Genomic DNA, 17,268 nt, shown 5'->3' on the forward strand with positions numbered 1-17,268 from the left:
TCCCAGTCATTTCCCATTCCTCAGGAGTGATAACCCGACCCAGATCCATTTCTCAGGCAAACATATTTCAGGGTACATCAGACCGACTATTGAGATAGGCATATATAGCTTTTTCAAATTCAGTTTTCCCCCCAAGGAGTTCTCTCAGGATCCCCGCTTGCTGAATATAGTCCTTTGCCTGGAGGTAGGGAAACAAGTTCCTAGGTCCAGGCCATACTTCTCCTGGAGGTCTCCACAGGGTCGCACCTTCTGCCCTTCTACATCAATAAATTGCCCCACGCATACCAGCTTCTTGAGTTCCCACCTATGAAAGACCCCCACCCGATCACCTGGGATAATTTCAGGATTAAACCTAAGTGGGGTATACCAGAATTGTCGTCTCCCTTGCAGGGCCAGATGCTACACAGAGCACCAAACCCGCAGGGCGATCTCCACAGCTTCCAGATCCCCCATAGTGCATAGAATGTTTCATCCGGAAGCCAGGGCAAATATAGCAGGAGGATTGAGTCATCCCCGCCCTGTTTGATATTTACCCAGGGCTTGCAGGTTTGACACTGCCACTCCAGAAGTGCCCACAGCTGGGCTGCTTGATAGTATTTCAAAATAGATCATATAGCCAGGCCACCCAGCTGCTTGCATAAACACAATATTCTCCCCCCTAATCCTAGAAGGCTTGCGGGCCCACACAAAAGCAAGCAGCCACTGCTGCAGGGTCTCAAGTATCTTCCTATCTGCCCAAAAGGCAGAGGAAAGGAGGGCCTAAATGAATTCCCAATTAGTGCATAGCACCTTTCACCCAAAGGAAGGTGAATAGACGGCTTAAGGCCCTCTCAAAGTCTGGGGGGAAGAATAACATTTAGCAATTCTGATTTGGTCATATTCACCCAAAATCCTGAGTGTCTACCGTAATGCAGCAATTCCTCCTCAACCGCTTCCAAAGATCTTTCAGGTTCAGTTAAAGTAAACAGTAAATAAGCTGATCTTATAATTCTCCTCCAACGGTCTGAACACCTACCACATTGGGGTTCTCTCGTACCCGCTGAGCCAGGGGCTCCTCAACCAAGACAAAGAATTGGGGAGAGAGGGCACCCTTGCCTCATCTCCCGAGCCAAGACAAACGCTTCAGAATATCTCCCATTAATTTTCACACACCCTAAGGGGGAATTATACAGAGCTCTAATTCAGCCTTGCATCCAAGGCCCTAAATCAATGTGCGCTAAAACTTGAAACATAAACGACCAGGAGACCTGGTCAAAGGCCTTTTCTGCATCAACAGACAAAAAAACTGCTTCCTGTGCTGACTGCTTAGCCCATTCTCTCAAAGTCATAACCCTCTTGATGTTATCGCCCACTTGCCTCCCCGCAATAAAGACAGACTGATCGGGATGCACCAACCTGGGTACCCAAGTTATCAGCCTGTCTACAAGAACCTGAGCAAAGATCTTCATATCTACTCCCAATAGCAATATGGGATTATAGGAGGAGCACAATAATCCCTGCAAGACACATAAAAAGAGGGAGCTGACTACAAGCATCCAAAGAATTAAATAAAGATAGTAGCAGCGGGAGAAGCAAGTCCTGAAAGGCTTCATAAAATTTAACCGTAAAGCCATCTAATCCTGGCGATTTTCCCAGCTTCATAGCCCAAAGAGCCTCACATGCTTCAATTAAGGTATTGCACTATTGAGTCTTAAGACGCCCATGGCCACAAAAGAGTTCAGTTGCAACGAGTTGTGATATGTCGCAATATCACCACCCACATTGAACTGAATATACTCATCTTTGACAGCCTGTATTTTACAAAGGATCGCAGGATCATCCAAGAGACTGTCATTCAACCTCCAGTACGTGTGGCTTTTGCTTTGCATAACCCCATCTAGATATAGCCACACAGGAGAGTGGTCAGACCAGGAAATAAATCTTTACTAAAAAGGGTGATAGATGAGTGGCATGGTCTCCCAGTGAAGGTGGTGAAAATAAAAACTGTATATAAATTCAAGAAAGCATAAGACAAGTGTATAGGATCTCTAAAGGAGAAGTGATGGTACCTTGTATGGATGTATGAGCAGACTGGATAGACCATATGATCTTTACTTCCTGTCATTTTTCTCTGTTTCTATTAAGAAAATGAAATACACATCTGAATCACTAAGGGCTCCTTTTACTAAGGTGCGCTAGCATGATTAGCATACGCTAACCACGCGCTAAATGAAAAATACTAACGCATGCTCTATGGAGGTGTTAGTGTTTAGCGTGTGCTAAAACCACTAGCGCACCTTAGTAAAAGGAGCCCTAAGAGTTCACCTAGCAAGTATAAGAACATGGAAGCACATAGAGGAACTTCTTGGTGGGTAAAACAGTCTGAACATTTTAATGGAATATTAGCCAGCACATCTGCTGATGTCATGTGTTTATATTTCTATGTATGTGTGACTAAGGGCTCCTTTTACTAAGCTGCGATAGCGTTTTTAGCATGCGCAGAATTGCCATGCGCACTAGACGCTAACACCAGCATTGAGCTGGCGTTAGTTCTAGCCGCATACCGCAGATTTGGCGCGTGCTAAAATTCTGCATGCACTAAAAACACTATCGCAGCTTAGTAAAAGGAGCCCTAAGTGTGCAAAAGCAGACAATTTGTGCTGGAAAATTGGCAGAGATCACAAAGATTATTAGGAAGAATATATATATTTTATGGAATCATTAATTGGATTGAAAATATCACATGATCTTCCCAAATTTTTAATTCCTTTGGTCAGAGCAACTTAGTGATAAAAAATGCTTTTTTGCATTATGGAAATTAAAAACTATAAAAAATATTTTGAACCTTTATCTTTTATATTACTAGTGCAGGCATTAATTTTATCTATTTTGGATTATTGTAATATTATATACTTAGGAGCCCCTAAGAAAATTGAGGATAATTCAGAACATGGCTGACAGATTAATTTTTGGTTTAAAAAAGAATGATCACTATCGTCTACTTCATTGGCTGCCATTGGAAGCAAGAATATTATTTAAATTTTCTTGTATCTATTTTAAGTTGATCATGGGACTGTCTCCAGTTTACCTTTTTCCACATTTTTTATTGTATAGACCAACAAGGGAAACCAGAAGCTTGCACTTATTTGCTTATCCCAAAAATTAATGGTTGTAGATACAAGACTTTTTTTTAGATAAGACCCTAGCGTTTCAAGCAGGTAAACAGCAGTCTTGGCTAGGCAATTGTATTCATCAAGCTATGTCATCTTATAGTTCTTTTTGGAAAATAAGCAAGACAGCGCTGTTCGATAAATTTATTTCTTAACACTGTCCATTATTACTGAAATTGTATTTTTAAAGTTCACAACTTGGAATTTTATTGAATGTTTGAATTTTCATGTTATTTCTGTATTTAACTGATTGTCCAGCTCTTCTTAGTGTAAACTGCCTAGAACTTTTGGTTATGGCAGTATAACAGGATAAAGTTGTTATTATTATTATTATTATAATTATTAATGAATTTAGAGAACCTTAGAATATTAGCAAAATAAAGAATCCTCCAGTTTAATGATGTGTGTTCAGATTTCAAAGGTTGGTAAAATTCAAATTCTGGAAACTAAACCAGCTGGGAAGATAAAATATGGTATATTCATATTTGGGATGAAGCTCTGCCAGGTCACAAGAACATAAGAATAGACTCCAGGTCAGCTGCAGGAGGCACGTAGGAGCCGCTGCCTGCAGCTTTCAGCAAACACTGCAGCAAGATGGAGGAGGGAGCCGGCAAGAATGTAAACACCTGGGACGGCAAAGGAAAACGCTGCATCGCCCTCGAGCGGGGCCACACAAAATACCTTATGGGGCTGCATGCGGCCCATGGGCCGCGGGTTCGACACCAGTGTTCTATGCCCTCTCACTCTGAAGTTAGGTATTTAATTAATTTAGAATTCTTTCAAATGGTAGAGGCTGTGAAGATACTAAGGTTGTATGAGAACAGTGCCAATAGCAACACGTTCTAAACATCGTGAAAGCACAGTTATCACAACTCTTGCAGGGCACCCCAGAAAATAAAGAGTTGTAGATTGTACTCAACGTATATGGCACTGGTAGCCTCTTTGTAATTTTAGGAGGCTTTACATTATCACTGTTATGTTTTATTCATGTTTGATTTGTTGTTTGTTGTACTGTATGTGATTCTGTTTGTGTATGTACTCTATTGTGACTCGCCTTGGGAAAGGCGGGGTATAAATAAATAAATACAAATACAAAATATGGTACTTTTCTTTGAAAACATCCCAGGACCTCTCAATTTGTGTAATAAATCAAAATGATGATGTGCAAGTGAAAAATCAAATATATCACTCAACTCAATCACGTAATTCAGTCTCTGTTATATAATACATTCATCAAAAAGAGTCCAAGAGTTGTGATAACTGAGGACTCATTTTACATATAATAATTTTTCATTTATACAATTATTATTTTTGTGTCTTTCAAGGTGTTTAGAACGTGTTGTTATTGGCACTACTCTCATACAACATTAGTATCTTCACAGCCTCAGTCATTTGAAAGAATTCTAAATTACTTAGTGTTTCGCTTATTCTTTCTTTTTGGGTTTGTTTGTTGAAACTACATAGGTATTTAAACATCTCTATCATATCTCTCTTCTCCCACCTTTCCTCCAAAGTATGCATATTGAGATCTTTAAATCTGTCCTCATACTCCTTATGACGTAAAACACTAACCATTTTAGTTGCCTTCCTCTGGACTGACCCCATCCTGTTTATATCGTTTTGAAAGTACAGTCTTCAGAATTGTACACAATATTCTAAATAAAGTCTAACCAGAGTCTTACACAGGAGCATCAATACTTCCATTTTCCTACTGGCTAGTCTTCTCCCTATGCACCCAAGCATCCTTCTAGATTTTACCTTCATTTTTTCAACCTGTTTGGCAACCTTTAGATCATTACACCCAAGTCCTGCTTCTCTTTTGTGCACAAAAGTTCTTCACCTACTAAACTGTACCGTTCCCTCAGGTTTTTGCAGTCCAAATGTATGACTTTGCATTTCTTAGCATTAAATCTAAGCTGCCAAATTTCAAATCATTGCTCAAGCTTTACTATGTACTTCCTCATGTTTTCCACACCATCAGGGGTGTCTACACTACTGCAGATTTTGGTATCATCTGCAAAGAGGAAAATCTTACCAGTCACTTCAGCAGTATCACTTACAAAAATGTTTTTTTCTAAACCCCAAACAGACGCAAGAACTGAACCTTGAGGAACACCACTGGTGTAACATCCCTTTTCTCAGAGCGATCTCCATTGACCACTAACCTCTGTCACCTTCCACTCAACTAATTCCTGACCCAGTCCATCATTTTGGGGCCCATACTGAGGGCACTCAGTTTATTTATTAGACCTATGTGGAACACTGTCAAAGGTTTTGATAAAATCTAAATACACCACATCTAGCGCTCTCCCTCTATTCAATTCTCTGGTCACCCAGTCAAAGATATTGATCATATTTGTCTGCTAATACCTGCTTCTAGTGAATCCATGTTGCCTCAGGTCCCGTAATCCATTAGATTCCAGAAATGTCACTATTCTGTTTTAAAAGCGTTTTCATTAATTTACTTACCACAGAAGTTAGACTTACCAGCCTGTAGCTCCCTACTACTACTGAGAAGCAAAAAAAAAAAAAAAAAAAAAAAAGCTTTGTGATCAAATCCTTAGGATCAATTTTCATTCCACCTTCTTGTAAGTTTTTCAATTTGAGAAAGGTCACCAAATGTATTCAATTATTATAGTTGTTACATCATCCAAGTAAATAATTTAAAAAATACATTTAACTACATGATAAGAAATAAATAATAATCACCTAAGCCTTGAAAGAGCAGAATAAGGACTGCCATTCTTACCTGCTCAGAGGTTTGAAGTGTTACTTTACTCTGTGTAGTGATCTGTTCAAATTCCTGCAGAGTGTAGGAATTTAAAAGATAAATAGAATAAAAACAAAGTGAGAAGTTTTGGAAAGAGATATTCAAAACAATACATATTCAAGAGGCATTCTTAAAAATGTATATGATTTAAGCTGCATAATAAAGGAAATGCAATGTATATAGTTACACGCCGGTACCCGTCCTCCTCTCCGCTCCCACCCTATCTTTACAAGACTGTTATGTCTACAGAAACTCTAGAATTGCACCCTTCAATATATGCATACCACAGTACAGTTCAGTTTGTTTGCCGGTTTAGTTATTTAGAATTGCACCAAGCATGACTAGAGCACTTTGAAAAGAGAACAGTTTTGAAGTCAGTCATTATCCAGGCAGTTCCCTTACCTGTTCTGATGACTGAACAGATTCTTTCCTCTGATAGTTCTGTTCCTGCACATCGTTCAGAGAGACAGAACTTATTTCTTTTGCAATTTGGAATTGCTTGTCCTGTGAAAAAGAGAGAACCAAGTAATCATGTCAGCAAAATGTCTTCTCTTCCTGCTTATTGAAATAAGGGATTTTACAATAATGGACTTGGTCCTTTTTCAGATACATGAGGTATTTCAGTGCTTTTGCTGACAAAGCTTCATGTACAATGATGATTTTTTTTTTTTTTTTTTTTTTTTGCCAGGCCACTGACCAGGATCCTATTTGCTTCCTTTGCCTCAATGCAGTCGAAGCAGAAAGTATACAGTTGGCCCAATCCCAAGATCTATTTGCTGTTTTTAAAGAAAATGATTACCGTATTTTCGCGGATATAACGCGCACCATTGTAAAACGCGCACAGGGGTATAGCGCGCAGAAATCACGATGATATGTACAAAAACTTTTCTATACCGCGCTCAGGCATATAACGCGCATGCTGCCCGACTCTCCTTTCGCCCGCCCTGACTTTCCGTGCGCTGTCCCGACTCTCCGTTCACCCCCCCTGACTTCCGTGCACTGTCCTCCCTTGAAGTCCTGTCCCCCCTTGAAGGTCTGTCCCCATCCTGAAAGCCTGATGCCCCCCCCGACGTCCGATACATCCCCCCCCCCGGCAGGACCACTCGCACCCTCACCCCGAAGGACCGCCGACTCCCCAACAATATCGGGCCAGGAGGGAGCCCAACCCCTCCTGGCCACGGCGACCCCCTAACCCCACCCCGCACTACATTCCGGGCAGGAGGGATCCCAGGCCCTCCTGCCCTCGACGCAAACCCCCTCCCCCAACGACCGCCCCCCCCAAGAACCTCCGCCCGTCCCCCAGCCGACCCGCGACCCCCCTGGCCGACCCCCACGACACCCCCACCCGCCTTCCCCGTACCTTTGTGTAGTTGGGCCAGAAGGGAGCCCAAACCCTCCTGGCCACGGCGACCCCCTAACCCCACCCCGCACTACATTACGGGCAGGAGGGATCCCAGGCCCTCCTGCCCTCGACGCAAACCCCCCTCCCCCCAGCCGACCCGCGACCCCCCTGGCCGACCCCCACGACCCCCCCACCCCCCTTCCCCGTACCTTTGGAAGTTGGCCGGACAGACGGGAGCCAAACCCGCCTGTCCGGCAGGCAGCCAACGAAGGAATGAGGCCGGATTGGCCCATCCGTCCTAAAGCTCCGCCTACTGGTGGGGCCTAAGGTGCGTGGGCCAATCAGAATAGGCCCTGGAGCCTTAGGTCCCACCTGGGGGCGCGGCCTGAGACACATGGTCGGGTTTGGCCCATGTGCCTCAGGCCGCGCCCCCAGGTGGGACCTAAGGCTCCAGGGCCTATTCTGATTGGCCCACGCGCCTTAGGCCCCACCAGTAGGCGGAGCTTTAGGACGGATGGGCCAATCCGGCCTCATTCCTTCGTTGGCTGCCTGCCGGACAGGCGGGTTTGGCTCCCGTCTGTCCGGCCAACTTCCAAAGGTACGGGGAAGGGGGGTGGGGGGGTCGTGGGGGTCGGCCAGGGGGGTCGCGGGTCGGCTGGGGGGGAGGGGGGTTTGCATCGAGGGCAGGAGGGCCTGGGATCCCTCCTGCCCGTAATGTAGTGCGGGGTGGGGTTAGGAGGTCGCCGAGGCCAGGAGGGTTTGGGCTCCCTTCTGGCCCAACTACACAAAGGTACGGGGAAGGCGGGTGGGGGTGTCGTGGGGGTCGGCCAGGGGGGTCGCGGGTCGGCTGGGGGACGGGCGGAGGTTCTTGGGGGGGGGGCGGGCGTTGGAGGGGGGGGGGTTTGCGTCGAGGGCAGGAGGGCCTGGGATCCCTCCTGCCCGTAATGTAGTGCGGGGTGGGGTTAGGGGGTCGCCGTGGCCAGGAGGGTTTGGGCTCCCTCCTGGCCCGATATTGTTGGGGAGTCGGCGGTCCTTCGGGGTGAGGGTGCGAGTGGTCCTGCCGGGGGGGGGGGGATGTATCGGACGTCGGGGAGTCGGCCGGGCAAGAGGGCTTGGGCTCCCTCTTGCTCCGATCGTGAATGTGGGTGCGGGTGGGAGCGCGTGCGAGCGGTCGTTCGGGGTGGGGGTGCGAGCGGTCCTGCTGGGGGGGTGAATCGGGCGTCGGGCGGGGTGGGAACTATGTTTAAAAACTTTTATATACCGCGCTCAGGCATATAACGCGCGAGGGGTATGCGCGGTACGTAAAATCACGTATAACGCGCGCGTTATATCCGCGAAAATACGGTACTGCTCACAAATATGAACGCTAGTCTTTGATCCTTATTTAATAGATGATGGCATGATTGTGAAATAGACTGTATTACAGTTTTGACACACACTATTCCCTGCTTGTTCTTTTAGACTTCCAGCTTAATTGGAATAGGAGCACAGATCCAACACTAAAAGCCTTTAAACTGCCATTCCTTGGGGGTTTCCCCTATTTTATGAATCCACTTTTACTTCATCTGAAATAGCCATCACAGTTTTCAAGTCCTTTACTTGGGGTCCACGTGCCACAAAGCTTTCTGGAATTCTAGATCATGGGGTTATTTTTGAAGCCCTATTTGAGATTTCTAGGTAGAACTAACAGCATTTATACACATTCAGTAGTACCTTGGTTTACGAGCATAATTCGTTCCAGAAGCATGCTCGTAATCCAAAGTACTTGTATATCAAAGCACATGTCCCCATAGGCCACAATGTAAACTGAAACAATTTGTTCCACAACCAAGGTTTACTATGGTGGCCCAGGGGTGGGTACCTGCCTGTGAGTGCTGCAGCCCTTGCAGCGTAGTGGTTTCCTTTCCCCGGGGTCCCCGTGCAGCTCTCCTCCATCTTCGGCCGATGCCTCTGCCGTCCACCAACGCCTCCCGGCTTCCAATTCAAGCCGGCCACCATCCTTCAGACGCATGCGCTGGACCTCTGAACTCCCCCGTCAAGCCAGCGCCACTCCAACGTCCTGCATGCTTGAACGTGGTGCGCGTGTTGTTGGAGCGGCGCCAGCTTGACGGGGGAGTTCAGAGGTCCTGCGCATGCTTGGAGGATGGCTGGATTGAATCGGAAGCCGGGAGGCGCTGGTGGACGGCAGAGGCATCGGCCAAAGAGGGAGGAAAGCCGCACGGGAACCACGGGGAAAGGAAACTACCACGCTGCAAGGGCTGCAGCACCCACAGGCAGGTACCAACCCCTGGGCCACCATAGTGAGAGCTTTTATAGCGAGTCAACACTCGTTTTGCGAGACGAAAGTTTGCTGAGTGTTTTGCTCATCTTGCAAAACACTCGCAAACTGGGTTACTCGCAAACCAAGGTTCCACTGTATTTATCACATACATTTGTAAAATCAAATTTCAGAAAGAGAAAATATACTTACCTGTAACAGGTGTTTCTGAGGACAGCAGGCATATATTCTCATATGCGGGGTGACGTTATCCACAGAACCCAGTACAGATACTGCCAAGTGCACCGTCACTTTAAATCTTTACACATAGCCCATACCGTGACATCAGCTTTACACATAGTCCATACTGTGACATCAGTTCAGTAACAAAGTTAAGAAGCCACCTAGGGGAGGTGGGCAGGTTAAGCACAGTTACTTATCGTAACAGGTGTTATCCAGGGACAGCAGGCAGCTATTCTCACATATGGGTGACGTCACCGACGGAGCCCGGATGCGGACGCCTCGCAAGCAGACTTGCTTGAAGAAACTCGAAGTTTTGAGTCACCCGTACCGCGCATGCGCGAGTGCCTTCCCGCCCAGCGCAGGGCACATCTCCTCAGTTCAGATAGCTAGCAGAGAAGCCAACCAGGGGAGGTGGGTGGGTTGTGAGAATAGCTGCCTGCTGTCCCTGGATAACACCTGTTACGGTAAGTAACTGTGCTTTATCCCAGAACAAGCAGGCAGGTATTCTCACATATGGGTGACCTCCAAGCTAACCAGAATGGGATGGTGGGAATGTTGGCAATTTAGGAGAATAAATTTTGTAATACTGTTTGGCCAAACTGTCCATCCCATCTGGAGAAAGTATCCAGACAATAGCGAAAAGTGAAGGTATGAACCGAGGACCAAGTAGCATCTCTACAAATTTCCTCAATAGGTGTAGATCTGAGGAAAGCTACTGAAGCTGCCATTGCTCTGACTTTATGGGCTGTGACTTTACTGTGAAGGGGTAATCCAGCCTGGGCATAGCAGAAAAAGATACAAGCCGCCATCCAGTTGGAGATGGTACACTTAGAAATAGGATGGCCCAACTTATTTGGATCGAAGGAAACAAAAAGTTGATGAGCAGTTATGTGTGGTTTGGTGCGTTCCAAGTAGAAGGCTAAAGCACGTTTACAGTCCAGAGTATGAAGAGCTGATTCTCCAGGATGAGAATGAGGCTTTGGAAAAAACACTGGAAGTACGATGGATTGGTTGAGATGAAATTCGAGACCACTTTAGGTAGGAATTTAGGATGAGTACAAAGAACCACCTTGTCATGATGGAACATAGTGAATGGTGGGTCAGTAACTAAAGCTTGCAGTTCACTGACTCTTCGAGCGGAAGTGAGGTCTATGAGAAACACCACTTTCCAAGTGAGATATTTCAGATGAGTCTTATCAATTGGTTCAAATGGAGGCTTCATGAGTTGAGAAAGGACAACATTGAGGTCCCAAACCACAGGAGGCGGTTTGAGAGAAGGTTTAATACTGAAGAGTCCTTTCATGAATTTGGAGACCACTGGATGAGCAGAGAGGGGTTTCCCTTCAATAGGCTGATGGAAAGCCGCAATTGCACTGAGATGGATTCGGGTAGATGTAGACTTGAGGCCAGAATTGGATAAGTGCAACAGGTAGTCCAAAACAGAAGATAAGGAGGAATGCTGAGGTTCCTTATGATGAGAAAAACACCACGTAGAAAATCTAGTCCATTTTTGGTGATAGCATTGTCTAGTGGTAGGCTTTCTAGAAGCTTCTAAGACATCTCTTACAGATTGAGAAAACTGGAGAGGAGTTACGTTGAAAGGGACCAAGCTGTCAGGTGTAGAGACTACAGGTTGGGATGAAGCAGAGATCCTTGACTCTGTGTAAGCAGAGAAGGAAAAACTGGTAGAAGGTATGGCTCCCTGGTGCTGAGTTGAAGTAGAAGGGAGTACCAAGGTTGTCTTGGCCACCGAGGAGCGATTAGAATCATGGTGGCATGATCGTTCTTCAACTTGACCAGAGTTTTGAGAATGAGAGGTAATGCAGAGAGGAAGAGATTCGTCCATTCCAGAAGAAAAGCATCTGCCTCGAGGCGGTGAGGAGAGTATATCCTGGAACAGAACTGAGGCAGTTTGAAGTTGTGGGGAGCCTCAAAGAGGTCTATCTGAGGGGTTCCCCATTGTGAAAAAATGTGATGAAGAGGCGAGGAATGGAGAGTCCATTCGTGGGGTTGCAGAAGACGACTCAAATTGTCCGCCAAGCAATTCTTCGCCCCTTGAATGTAGACAGCTTTGAGGAAGGTGTTGTGGCGGATTATCCAGTCCCAAACCTTCAGAGCTCCTTGACAAAGGGAGGCAGAACCCGTCCCTCCTTGTTTATTGACATAATACATGGCGACTTGGTTGTCCGTCCAGATGAGGACTACATGGTCGCGAAGATGTTGAAAAGCGTTGAGAGCCTTGAAAATCGCTCTGAGTTCCAACAGATTTATGTGACATTGACGATCCGTATTGGTCCAGTGATCTTGAGTACGGAGACCATCGAGACGAGCGTAGGTTGAAGAGTCTGTCGTGAGGACCTTTTGATGAAGGGGCGTTTGAAAAAGTAAGCCTCTGGAAAGATTGGAAGAGAGCATCCACCAACGGAGAGACTTCTTCAAGGAAGGAGTGACTGAAATGTGTCAAGAAGGAGGGACGCAAACTTGCGTCCATTGAGATGCCAGGATCCACTGAAGAATTCTGAGGTGAAGTCTGGCAAAAGGAGTCACGTGTACTGTGGAGGCCATGTGACCCAGAAGTACCATCATGTATCTCGCTGAGATGGAAGAGCGGGAAGACACTGAGTTGTAGAAGAGCCTCCAGACATTGTTGTGGAAGGAATGCTCTGAGTTGGACAGTGTCCAGAACAGCTCCAATGAATTGTAGATTCTGTGAGGGCTGAAGTTGAGATTTGGGAAAGTTGATTTTGAATCCCAAACTTTGTAGAAACCAGGTAGTCCATTGGGTTGTTACAATAACCCCTTGAGATGTGTAATATTTGATGAGCCAGTCGTCGAGGTAGGGTTCCGGAGAGCTGCTGCTACCACTACCAGGCACTTGGTGAACACTCTGGGAAACGAAGCCAGGCCGAATGGTAGTACTCTGTATTGAAAATGCAAATTCCCCACCCGAAATCCGAGGTATTGACGGGAGGCCGGATGAATGGGGATATGAGAGTAAGCCTCCTTGAGATCCAGAGAACATAACCAGTCGTTCTGCTCGAGAAGGGGATAAAGAGATGCCAGGGACAACATTCTAAACTTTTCTTTGACTAAAAATTTGTTGAGAGCCCTGAGATCCAGAATGGGTCGCAGATGGCCCGTCTTCTTCAGAACAAGGAAGTAACGGAGTAAAATCCCCTGTTCTGCTGTTCCAAGGGAACTGGTTCAATGGAATGGAGAGAAAGCAGAGCTTGAGCTTCCTGAAGAAGAAGGGCGGTCTGGGATGGAATAGGAAGGATACTCTCTTGGAGGAAGCTCTGGTGGAACCTGTGTGAAAAGAAGAGAGTATCCTTCCCTGATGATGGTTATGCTCTGTTGTAAACAGTCAAAAAGGCTGAGAAGCCTTAGGTGTAGCAGAAGGTTGGGGTTTCTGTTGCTTCTGAGGTTGTTGTTTTTTCAGAAGAGGGCGAGTATTAGGAGCCAGCTTTGGAGCAAAACACCTTTGATAGATAAGAGCAGGACGTGCAGGCTTGGCAGGAGCTGGCTTTGGTTTAGGTCTGACTATAGAAGCAAATGATTTTTCATGATCAGATAATTTCTTGGTGGCAGCCTCGATGGATTCATCAAAGAGGTCATTGCCCTCACAAGGAATGTTAGCTAAGCGGTCTTGAAGGTTAGAGTCCATGTCGATGGTACGAAGCCAGGCAAGACGATGCATAGCTACAGAGCAAGCAGCCGCTCGGGCAGACAACTCGAAGGCATCATAAGATGATTGAAGGAGTTGCAGACGTAATTGAGAGAAAGAAGCAATGACTTCCTGAAACTCAAATGCATTTGGTTATCCAAATAATCCAAAAACTTTGGTAGAAGAGAAAGAAGAAATTTTCCTGGAATAGCTGGTATGGAAAAAGGTGTTTCCATGCATTGACCAAAAGTCTTATTCAAAAGCTTATGAAGAGGAAGATGCATGACTTCTAGATACTCCTTAGAATACTTGGAGCCAGTATCCAATTGAATATCCAAGTCTACAGCCATCTGTCGCAGGAAAGACGAGAAAGATAGCTGATCTGCCAATGTTTTGCCTCGAGAAGGACTCGAGGACGTCGAGGCAGTCTGTGTCGAAGAAGAAGCTTCGGCAGGGAAAAAGGCATCAAAGGAACCTGGTGACTTGGACGAGGCAATCGAGACCGGAACATCCTCAAGGTCCGGCATCGGAGACCTCGAACGAGGAGTCAGTGGTCTGGTCGAGGTTGGAGTAGATCGAGGCTTCGAGAAAGATGGTCTGTCATGAGAAGAAGAATGATGCTTGGAAGGATGCCTCGATGAAAGCCTCGAATGTCGGTGAGAACTGTGTCTGGAACCAGATCTCGAGGATCGAGGAGATTTCGCCTCTGAGACGTAGGCAGCCGATGCCGATGTATGAATAGGACTAGAGGCTGTAGATCGAAGCTCCAGGGGCTTGGTGGAGGAACCTCGATGCACTCTCAAAGACTCTGCTCCTTGTTTGGAGTGTGAGGATTCTCGTCGAGGCATTCGCAAAGAATCTGCTCCTTGCTTTTCATGCTTGGATGGCAGACCAGACACTCGCAGAGACTCTGCTCCCTGCAAAGAGTGTGTAAGTTCAGACTGATGCCTACATTGAAGTTCTAGTTATAGAATGAGAGAGAAATAGGTTTAAAAAAGTGCACGTTTCTGCCAGGTCTTTACATGAAGGATTAAGGAAGACTGTGTAGTTTTTGTTTACCTCCAAAACAACGCCATGTTAAAAATGCAGTCTTACTCCTTAATTTGCAGCACTTATACATGTAGGTTTGTATAAATGCATTGTTGGTACTTACATAGAAGCTGTAAAATCAACACTTCCACATATTAAGTACAGATACCTCCAAAGTGGAAGATACCAGATCCATAATGTTCACTTTTACAACATGTATATTTGTAAAATGGCTGCTCCTACTGTAAATGCCAGCAAATAAATGTGAACTCCTGTATGTATTTTAGAAAAGACAATACTTCAGCATAGGGTTACAAGACGTCTGGATTTTCCTGGACATGTCTTCCTTTTGAGGACATGTCCGGGGGTCTGGACAGCTTTTCAAAACCCAGCACTTTGTCCGGGTCTAAGTATGTAAATAGGATATTTGAATCAGTCCAGTGATTCAACAGCTTCCGACGTTGGGACAGCATCCACGTACGCACAAATGCAATACGGTGGCTTCACGCGCAAATCATCGCATCGCATCTGCACATGCGCAGATGCTGTCCCGATGCACAAACAGGTTAAGGGGGTGGGGCCGGAGATCAGATGGGACGGGACTGGGGGCATGGTCATGGGTCCGGATTTTCCTTTGGGAAAATCTGGTAACCCAACTTCAGCAGATCTTTTTCAAAAATACTAATGGAACTGAGCACATCCTGACCTCAATGTCTCAATTTCAGGGTTTATGCTCTGTGTAAATGGGGCTTCACATATCACAGCACACAGTTGCATGGTGACTGGAACAGCCCCATCCTAGAGGTTATGAATACTATCTCTGCAACATCCTCTATCCCATCAGGAATGGAAAATATATCCCAGTGCTTCTCATTGCAGTGTACAGCACTGCTGTTGAATCACTGGACTGATTCAAATATCCTATATACATATACATACAGTATAGGTTCTTTTTATGCAGACTGGGAAGCAAAACATGTACCCCAAGAAATGGGAAAAGGTGTCTGTTAAGATACAGCCTAGATCAGGGGTGCCCAATAGGTCGATCGCAATCGACGGGTAACTCGCCGAGGCAAAGTGAGTCGATCACCCAGGACTCACTTTGCCTTGGCGATCTATCGGGCCAATCAGTCTTCCTCTCCCCGACATCAATTCTGCCGTCGGAGAGGAAGTTCGGGCCAGCCAATCGCTGCCTGGCTGGGTGGAACTTCCTATCCGACGGCAGAATTGATGTTGGGGAGAGGAATGCTGGTCGGCCCAAAGCAGGGAGAGCATGGGGCGGCGGCGGCTTTGGGGCCTGTTATCCATTGGTGGCGGTTTGGGTCCTGTTCCCTGATGGCAGCGGCAGTGGCTTGGGGAAGGGCAGGGAGAAAGAAAGAAACGGGGCAGGCAGGGAGACAGAAGGAAAGAAGAGAAACAGAAAAAAAGAAAGGGGGCATGAAGAGAGAAAGAAAGAAAGGTCAGGGAGAGAGGAAGAAAAGTTGGGGGAGGGAATGAGGTGTGGAGGAGAGGAAGCATACAGGCTGAAAGAAAGATTGGATGCACAGTCAGAAGAAGAAAGTGCAACCAGAGACTCATGAAATCACCAGACAAGGTAGGAAAAATGATTTTATTTTAAATTTAGTGATCAAAATGTGTCTGAATTTATATCTGCTGTCTATATTTTACAATATAGTCCCCTTTTACTAAACCGCAATAGTGGTTTTTAGCGCAGAGAGCCTATGAGCGTCGAGAGCAGCGCTGGGCATTCAGCGCAGTTCCCTGCGCTAAAAACTGCTATTGTGGTTTAGTAAAAAGGGAGGGGGGTGGGTATTTGTCTATTTTTGTATGGTTGTTACTGAGGTGACAGTGCATAGAGTCATCTGCTTTGACCTCTTTGAAAAAATCCCGGAATAGGAATGATAATTAACAATTCTATGCGTACAGTGTGCGTTGTGTTTTTTTAAAATTTTATTGTTGGTAGATCATTTTGACTTGGTCATTTTAAAAGTAGCTCGCGAGTCAAAAAAGTGTGGGCACCCCTATCCTAGATTATAGTGGATTAGTGTAGTGACTAGAGAAGCACAGAAGCCAGAGTTCACATTCTCACTTCTCCCACCGACACTTCTGTTCTTGTGCAAGTCACATTAGCTTGCATCTGAAGCAATCCATAAACCCTCATAGGCAGGAAAATAAACTACAGTACCTGAACAGTAATGCGCCTTAAAATTGAGATTTGGAAAGAAAATTAAATCTAAAATCCAAATAATCAAAAATTGTTGTACTAAGAAAAAGCTATTTTTGTATTCTATAAATTGGTGTAGAGTATGTAAAGTAGTTAATGCCAGGATAATAAACTACAGCAGATTAAAAGTAAGGAGGAATGAAAAGACATTTTCCTAATTTTGGGCAATGAATTCTGAAGAGAATTCTGAAAAATTAGGTTAGCACATAACAGCCAACTTACCTGCTCAGGATTCTGCAGTTCAACCCTCCTTATTGTCTTTTCATATATAACATTATTTCCTGGGACAAAATTCACCCCTTTCAGAAATGGAGACATCGGTTGCTGAAAAAGTAAAATAAATAAAAGTTATGTTTATTTTATATACCAGATCTCTAGAAGTATTTTTCAGCCTGCATAATGTCTTAGGGTATTTCTGAGGAACACAGCACAAAGCTTCCACCTAATCTTTCATCAAAGCCACTACAATACATTTATAATTTCCATGGTGCATGAACAAATAAAATAAAATAAAATGATAATGATAATGATAATACAACATAAACTAACAGTTAAGGTGAAATTTGTTCTTACCTGCTAATTTCCTTTCC

At 45.3% G+C, this 17,268-nt stretch overlaps 1 protein-coding gene across 1 annotated transcript in view; it reads right to left on the reverse strand.

Annotated features, from left to right (window-relative positions):
- POF1B (POF1B actin binding protein) overlaps positions 1 to 17,268 on the reverse strand; it is a 142,516-nt gene that overhangs the window by 86,270 nt on the left and 38,978 nt on the right. Inside the window, exons 3-5 of the mRNA XM_033946778.1 lie at positions 16,901 to 17,002; positions 6,322 to 6,423; positions 5,899 to 5,952 (exon numbers count right to left, since the gene is read on the reverse strand). Of these exons, the coding sequence (XP_033802669.1) occupies positions 5,899 to 5,952; positions 6,322 to 6,423; positions 16,901 to 17,002 (258 nt within the window). The remainder of the gene's footprint in view (positions 1 to 5,898; positions 5,953 to 6,321; positions 6,424 to 16,900; positions 17,003 to 17,268) is intronic.

The sequence above is a fragment of the Geotrypetes seraphini genome, chromosome 5 (genome assembly GCF_902459505.1).
Source record: "Geotrypetes seraphini chromosome 5, aGeoSer1.1, whole genome shotgun sequence".
In the NCBI taxonomy this organism is placed as follows: Eukaryota; Metazoa; Chordata; class Amphibia; order Gymnophiona; family Dermophiidae; genus Geotrypetes; species Geotrypetes seraphini.